This window comes from Lathyrus oleraceus, chromosome 6 (genome assembly GCF_024323335.1).
Source record: "Lathyrus oleraceus cultivar Zhongwan6 chromosome 6, CAAS_Psat_ZW6_1.0, whole genome shotgun sequence".
Taxonomy (NCBI): domain Eukaryota; kingdom Viridiplantae; phylum Streptophyta; class Magnoliopsida; order Fabales; family Fabaceae; genus Lathyrus; species Lathyrus oleraceus.
The window spans coordinates 270794470-270803407 of record NC_066584.1 but is presented as its reverse complement, the minus strand read 5'-3'; the positions used below and the strand labels follow the sequence as shown (position 1 = coordinate 270803407).

General features: G+C 40.3%; 1 protein-coding gene across 1 annotated transcript; it reads right to left on the bottom strand.

Moving 5' to 3' along the window:
* Positions 1-1921: 1921 nt before the first annotated feature.
* Positions 1922-2689, bottom strand: LOC127095123 (uncharacterized). Its single transcript, XM_051033857.1, has one exon. The coding sequence runs from the start codon at positions 2687-2689 to the stop codon at positions 1922-1924; it is 768 nt and encodes a 255-aa protein (XP_050889814.1).
* Between the last annotated feature and the right edge of the window lie 6249 nt (positions 2690-8938).

The window sequence follows — 8938 nt, the reverse complement described above, 5'->3', positions numbered from 1 at the left end:
TTGTCGTTGCGGAATGGCATTTTATTGTTGTCGTTGTTGTGGAGGTTGTTGCTGATAAACCTGTTGTTGTTGTGTTGGTTGCTGGTATGGTATGGGTACTACAGCGACGACTTGGTCATATGAAATTTGTTGCTTACCCTTATAACCCCTTGAGATACCATTTGTGTCACCTTCTTTCTTCTTCTGGAAACCTTCATAATACTTTTTCGGGGCAGTGGGGACCCCAACAGCTCCTCAAATTTTTCCATCCCTCAAGCCTTTCTCAATACGGTCTCCAATCGTTACCAGATGAGAAAAGTCTGATTCTACTGCTTACCAATCTTGTAATTCTGGTATCAGATATGAGATGTCAAAGGTAATGTCACGACACTAATATCTGAACAACAAGTGAAATATGAATATAATAAAAATCAGGAAACAATTGAAAAACGACACAAGCAATTGTTAACCACGTTCGGTGCAAACACACCTACGTCCGGGGGCTACCAAGCCAGGAAGTAAATCCACTAAACAAAATTAGTTTAAAGACTCTTAGCAAACAACTTCAAGTTACAGTCTTTTCACCTAATCTCTACCCGTGTGATTTCTATCTAAGAACTCTTAGACATGAGACCCTACTCACTCCCCCTCAATCACAACAGTGATACTAGAACAAATATCAACAAGAAAGAAGACACACTTCAAGGACACACACTTGATCTTGCTTAAAAGCTTCAATTAAGTAAACAAATACACTCGTACTTCAAAGCTTAGAGTGGACAAATTACAACTCAAATACTCAGTCCAATTCACACATCAACAAGATGGATGAATGGCTCATAATTCACAAACTCAAACAAGACTAAAATCCTAATCCTCACTCACTTCACGTTCGTATTTTTTGTCAATAAAACAGGGTTTACAAAGTCTTTAAATAGAAGCTTTCTAAATGGGCCTGGGCAGCATGAAACCCTAATTCTATTTATTGCATATTCCCTAAGAAATAGCAGCGAATCATTCCTTTTTGGGAAACAGAATATTCTGGCTTTAAATAGAATTACTCCTTGAATAATGCATGCAATCTCCACATAAGCACACAAAGACTTGCATGAAAAGCGCAACAACAAAATACATAACATTCAGACTGAATATTCTATATGCACATGTCGTAACATCGGGTCTGACATCTTGAATAAATCATGCACAACCATATTAAACAACCTGCAGAAGGCTGATATCACATGTCAAGATTACAAGCGTGACATCTTGTGATAACATGAAGTTTTACCAAAATTGATGCCAATTCATAGAACCAACAAACCCCCCCTTTGGCAAATTTTGGCTAAAATAAACAGCAGATCACACGTTCACAAGAAATCAATCAGAGCATCAGTTCAGCAGCAGAAAAAAACATACACACGTCACTAGCAAAAATAACAACTAGTAAACACACAAGCACTTGCACATACAACACTAGCAAGAACCAACTAGCAAACATCAGGACACACAAGTGCTTGTACTCTTCGTCAAGTCCATGCAACTTCCCAGAACACAACAACTCCCCCTTAATCCAGTCCACAACAAGCAACAGCCACACTGCTTCACACAAATAGAACATAGAGAATTCTCCCCATGTACCAAACAAATAAATACCAGAATTCTCCCCCTGTATCAGACAAGCAGAGCAACAACAATACTACTGAGCTAAGCTAAGATACTCAGCTACATCTACAACTACTTCTCCCCCTTTTTAGCCAAAAGAGACCAAAGAGACAAAATAAATGTCTATCTAGTCATTAACAAAAATACCAGAAGTTAAAGAGTTACATCATCAAGTACAAACACAGTTGTAAGAAGTCTGAGAAATAAATAAAAAAAACACCCACCAAACAGAAAACCAAACAAAAACCATCAAAAACAAGAGGGACCAAGGTCAACAAAGTTACTCAGTAGAGATTGAGTTTGTAGCCTCTTCAGCAGCACCAGAAGCAGAATCGCCACTTGCATCATCATTGTTAGTAGACCTCTCACTAGAGGTGTGGGCTTCAGCTTCTTCTTCATGGCTGACATTAGCATGTTCAACATTTTCACCCTCAGCCTGCTCCAAGCTTTCAATCAAGGCTTCCAAAGATTGTTTTCTAGCTATGGCTACCCTAATCCCTTCACCTAGCTCTTTACATGTCTCCTTAAGCTCAGCAATTGCTCCAACTTTTGAGACTGGCCTCCTCATGGCCGATGTCATGACAATATCCTCGACATGACTGCCTTCAAAGAGTTTGTAATGCACAGACAAAGCTGGTTTTCTCCTACTAGGTAAATCATTTGAGCACAGAATACCAGGATGTTGATTCAAGATAATTCCACAGATCATAGAGGGAAAGGTAATTGGCAGCTTAACTGCATTAGTAGTTGTATGCTTGATGATTTGATCAAACATAAATCTACCATAGTCAAATTTCACTTTTGTCCCAACAACAAAAATAAACCTCCCAAGAGTATTAGCAATGGTGGAGATATGGTTGGTAGGGACCCAGTTAGCAGCTCCTATTTTATGCAGGATAGCATACTTGATAGTCAACTTCCCAGCAGGAAGATGCTTTTTAAAAGGCCAAACTTTCACTTGCTTAACTGTAATCTCCATACAGACCTGATTGTTTGTAACCTCTAATTCTCCTGCACCCTCATTATTTCTGCCTAGAAAATTATTCATAACAGTAGGAGAGAATGTTATACACTTACCCCTCACATACACCTTGCAGAACTCCTTGTTGTTCTTATCAGAAATATCCTCAGGAATATTAACAATAAATTCCTTGACTAAACCTTTGTAGAATTGAGAGAACCCAACAACAGTCTTCAAAACCCAACAACTTGTATCAGGTCCATGACCTCCTTGACATCAGCAACATCTTTTCCCAATTCCCTTTCCACAACTACCCTTCTCTGAATCACAAATTTCCACTTAGCAGCTTCATCCTCAAGATGGAAGGAGATGTTATCCAAATGAACAACAAGTACTTTAACAGGAGACTTCCTAACAGTAGTTTTCTTCGCAGGCGAGATGTTTGTCGCAACGCGAAAAACAACCGGCGGAAAAAAACAGTTTACAGAGCCGCCACCGACGCTATTCATCCTATGACGGAAAGGGAGCGTTGGACTAACCTAAGAAAAGGGAAAGGAACGGTCTTACGACCAGAGATTGCAAGGTACGGGAGTCGGTTACGCAAGGGGAAGGTATTAGCACCCCTCACGTCCGCCGTACTCGACGGGATCCACGCTCAAAAGGATAGGAAAAGGTTGCTGACAAACTGCTCAAAGAAATGCACACATTGGAATAAAAACAGGTGAAAGAGGATGGAGGAAGGGGACTCGGCAGGATATCGCATCCTGGGCCTACGTAGTTTGTCAGAAACAAACATCAGAGTCAACGTAGTTCGGGGAAATGGGAGGCATGCTCGCTAGGATATCGCATCCTATGCCTACGTATCTCATCTGAAATGAGAATCAGAGCTGTCGTAGTTCGGCTAACACACGCCGAAACAAAACACCAAACAGAGACGCTGAGACGTCAAAAGAAAAACTCAACAAGGAAACAGAATGCCAATAGCTGGGCTTACATCCGACTCCAAACAAACAGCACACAAGGAAACAGAATGCCAATAGCTGGTCTTACATCCGACTCCAAACACACACAACAAGAAACAGAATGTCAATCGATGGGCTTACATCCGACTCCAAACAAATAAACAATCGCTAACCATCGAACACCAAAGGTTCTCCAACTGACAAACTAAAAGGGAGTCTGGAACTCGAGCCTAATAGTCATGCCAACACACAGAAAAGGTTGAAAAAAGAAAAAGGGTGCCCGGAGAGATCTCTCACGATCTCCTGCCTACGTATCTCATCTGGAATGAGAATCAGGGCGACGTAGTTCCCTTTAACAGAGGAGAAACTCTCCTAACCAGAGACCAAGGGAATAACGAACTAAAAGGGAGACTGACTCGAGCCTAATAGTCGTCATGCAAACAATAACCCTAGGTTGAGGTCTCTAACAAGAGTTTGACTCACACAGGAAGTGAGTCAACTCAAGTCTATCTCTACATACGTTCAACTTCCTCGAAAGTTGATCGTACGACTCCTACAAAAAAGGAGATAAGAAGTGAAAAGCAGATAAACATTCCAGCAATCATCACACTCTATATACAAACAAGAGGCTCAGACAAATGGTTGGGCTTTAGTCAAGGGGTCATATCAACCTCGACAAACAAGCCAAAACTGTAGGGGTGTGCTGAAGCTCTTAACCACTAACATTGAGAGTTAGGGTGAAGCTGATGAAAGGTAATGAGGATCAGACTCATGCTCTTAACCCTGGCCTGGGTGAGCTTGAATCAATGAAAGCGTGGGGGTCCAGATTGAGGGACCCTATTCCACTTGACTGACTCTATACAAGATCTTAGGTACATTGTTCAAGAGCATCAGCACGTAGTGCGAGCATAATGAACGACTCAACTAACAGGGGATTGATTGCTAATCCCTTCTATCTGTCAATTGCCTCTTCACTTAGGAGGACTTAACAAGTAACATGCCTTCACAAGGAGGTCTTTGGCACAAATATAAACAAACACAGTCATTGCCTCTTAAGGAGGACTTCAGCCAAACGCCTGCCAAAAAAAAGCGACAGGGCTTCCAGACTACATGGAGTGAGAAGGCTAAACTACCTCAGTGGTGTACCAACCACACTCCAAAGCAAAAGCAAAGCAAGCTAGAAGCGACTAATGTACCTGTGTAAAAAGCCAAACAATTAATATTGTATTCAGAAAACCAAACAGACAACAGTGGAATAATCCAACAATTATACACAATGCAAGTCTCAAATGCAAGCACTCAAGTGAGTTCATCACATCAATGGACCTACAACACAACAAGAGTTAGTAATCAAAGCAAACTTGCATCTCAAATAATGAGCAAACCAACCATTAGTGCTAAATACCTGAAACACAAACACAATTGGTGAGTACAAACCACTAGTACAAAGACTAGGGTCAAAGGCAAGTCAAATGACCAAAACAGAAGTCAATATTTCACATGAAGCACATTCAATCAAGCAAGAAAAAGTCCTCAAAAGGACCAAAGCCAATTCAAAAGGCAAAGCCATCACATGAACAATATAAAGCAAAGGCAAACAATGTGATCAAAATTGGACATCAAGAATAGAAAATCCACATTAAAACAGAAATGTATCCAATGATCATGAAATTTTTGATACAGGCTCCTCATGTTAAGAATGGACATCATACAAAAGCTCAACTCCAGAAGAGATCAAATGGCATATGAATGAAAATGTACAAATGCAACATACCAATTGTGACACAAATTGTCACACTATATGTTCATGTGTCCAAAACAGTGGTAGACCATGATAAAAAATTCAAACCAGGGATGAAACATTCATATAACATGTTAGGATCAAGCATGTCAAAAATCACACCAATTGGATAAATCATGAGCATCTTACAAAGCATATAGCATAACATGTCAATTTGGCATCATGTTCAAACAACAATTCCCAATTAAAAATCCAGAAGCACAAAAATCATGAAATAAACATCAAAAAATAATAAACATCAACACAAGCATGTGGAGAAAAGTTTGAACTAATTTGGACATGTTTTCCATTTTTTATGATTTTTGGAAGTTGAATGAAATAAAATGGATCATGCATGAAAATAGGAGGGAAACAAATGTTTTGAAAGAAATTCAACAAAATACAATCAGCCAGGTTCGAACACAGGTTAGCATGGTTGACAAAAGGCGCTCAGAAATTAATTTCACAAAATACATTGCCAGGAATCGAACACACATGCGCAAGGTCAATAGGAGCGCTCAAATAAAATTAACTGGAATTCAGAAATGTACTAAGCCAGGATTCGAACCCAGGTCCAGGCAGTCACAAGCGCTCCATGGAAAAACAGTTGGAAAAAATGAAAAGTACATGAGCGAAGGTTCGAACACAGGTGTGGCCGGTTCATGAGCGCGTTCAATAAGCAAAACGCAGCGTTTTGATCTAAAGGCCAGGCAAACCCTAGCTACAGTAGCAGACGGCGGCACAAGGCGGTTTCAGCCTTCTTCTCCGGCCAGCCAGGCGGAGCTCAAGAACATTTTTTCCAGAATTTGATAAACTATATACCGTTGGAAAGGTCTCTTCACGCACATCTCAAATATCACATTAGCTAAGCCTAATTCTCCATGAATCGCTCGAATCGAAGGCGAGAAGTTCTTAGATCTAAACTTAAAATCATCATATCTTCCTCAATTCTTAACCAAAATTAATTCTACTTACATCAGAATCATCAGCATAACAGGCTCTATATAATCATGGCAAATAAAAGGTAAAACGAGAGGTTCGAAAATCCACCTACTTGGAATGGCAGTGATGGAAATCCACGTGTTCAAGCCTCTAAATGATCCAGATCTTCTCCAATATGATTGATTAGAAGCTTTGAGCATAAATCCTCCCTTGAAACCAACCAGATCCAGCTTAATTTGAAGCTTCCATGGACATGTTCATACACTTGAGTAGCTCCAAATCTTGCTCAATTTCCACGAATGATGAATGCTTCTTGCTCCAAATTCCACCAGGATCATGGATCTATGAAGAAATCTTGTGGTTGTGTGAAGAATTTTGAAATTCAAGGAGAGAGAGTTTTGGAGGGAAATGTGAATTCTAGATCTAGAATGTGTTGTTATCACAAATTCTGTTAGGGTTAGGCTTATATATGATTCACTAATCACAATGCTAATCACAATTAGGCTTGGTTAATCTTGATTAATGAATTATGAAATGTTTTGCCAAAATGCCAAAGTGAGCTTGCATGGCCATGTAGCACGTACCAAATCTCATGCAATGCTTGGATTTCACTTAAAACCAATCAATAATCATCATGGAATGATCAAATTGCTTGTATAATCCACCAAATTTAAATTGTCAATTTTCCCTCCAAAATGCATATGAATGAACAAGTTATCACATGAGCTTTTTCTATGCAAGGCAATGGTTGATTTGAAAAGTATTGGTCAAGACAAGCATTTTGCAAAAAGAATGGACCAATTTGGAGTTTTGAATCAAAAGTTATGCCATGTTGAACTTCCCTGTACACTTTGTGATCATTTGGCCATAACTTCTCAACCATTCATTAGATGAACATGATCTTGGAATTTTTGAAAAGAGGAGAGAAAGATCTTCAACTTTCATGTTCACCAAAAATCCACTTGAAGCTTCTTTGATGTTGAAAAGTCAAGTTATATGTGGACCAAAAACTTGCCATTTTTAGAAACTTTCAATTACAGGTCACTTTCCATTTTTGGAAACTTTTACTCTGACTTCAAAATCTTCAAGGTAGATGTTTGAAATGACAAATGGACCTCTTTTGAACATGATTGAAGTGTTGAAACTCATTTCCCCACCTCATAGCCATCAGTTGACTTTTTGTGGTCCTCAGATGACCTTGCAATGCCCTGATCAACTTGAGCCTCCACCACTTGAGGAATTTGCTCAGAAATGAAACCCTAGCTCATATAAGCTCTTCAATATAACCAAGTGACCTCCATCTCAATAGAATGCCTCATCTCCTTGAGAAAGCCTGGCTGAAAGAAAGCCATTGATTAGGATTGACCAGAGGTCAAAACCCTAATCTAAAGGAACCTGAGCATGAATAATGAAGCCCTTAAGGATGACATAACCATGATGATGGTGACATATCCTTGCAAACAAGATAACGCTTAAGACCTTTGAAGGATCAGGAAAACCCTAATTGAAGTCCATGCCCTCAGATGGTTGATCACCAATTCATTAAGACCCTCAGGCTTGAACCATGTAACTTCTCCATCTTCTGAAAAAGACTTTGGAGGATGATCTTTTTATTTCAGATGATATGCAAAATGCAATGCCTAATGTCCTAAAACATGAAGTGCAATGCAATGTATTAAACTAGTCCCAAGAAGAGGAGGGCAAATTTTGAGGTGTTACAGCTGCCCCTATTCAATCCACTGTGAACCTGTCGATATGAATAGCCTCGGCTTTCAGATGATCAGGGTGAAGAGTGATTGAATACCAAGAACAGACGAACAATTTGCGCTCTGCTGGGAAATAATTAATAATTCCTGTCAGCATCGGCAAAGAAGCGATCTTAAAAGAAGAATCCGTCTGGTACGGTGAAAGTCGGCCTGAATACCGAAAAGAATGTTGACCTGGATACCAAAATAAATGGTAACTCAAGAATAACCATGACCTGAATGCCGCTCCTCAGTCTGAATACTGGAAAAAACTGGCTTCGATCTGAGCATCGAACAATATGAGATTATTAATATCGGTCTGAACACCTGAAATCTGGTCTGAATACCACTTCGGTCTGAATACCACTTCGGTCTGAATACCGGAAACTTGGCCTGACTGCCACAAGTGCGTCGACCTAAACGTCGGAAACTTCTTCAATCTGAACATTAGAAACTGGCCTGAATGCCACAAGTGCGTCGACCTGAACGTCGGAAATTTCTTTGATCTGAACATCGGAAACTGGCCTGAATGCCACAAGTGCGTCGACCTGAACGTCAGAAACTTCTTCGATCTGAACATCGGAAACTGGCCTGAATGCCACAAGTGCGTCGATCTGAACGTCGGAAACTTCTTCGATCTGAACATCGGAAACTGGCCTGAATGCCACAAGTGCGTCGACCTGAACGTCGGAAACTTCTTCGATCTGAACATCGGAAACTGGCCTGAACGCCACTTCGGTCTGAATACCGAAAATCTCTTCATGCCTGTCAGCATCGGCAGAAAATAGGGAAAATGATAATTGAGGCGGCACGCGGGCCAACGACCCATGCTGGGGATAGTAAGTCATGAACAGGCTGGTCTCTATCCAATCTGATGTGAACCTATCGATATGAACAGCCTCAGCTT

What these genes read in the sequence shown, in the direction of transcription:
- LOC127095123 (XM_051033857.1), bottom strand. Translation starts at nt 2,689, where the DNA reads ATGAATAATTTTCTAGGCAGAAATAATGAGGGTGCAGGAGAATTAGAG.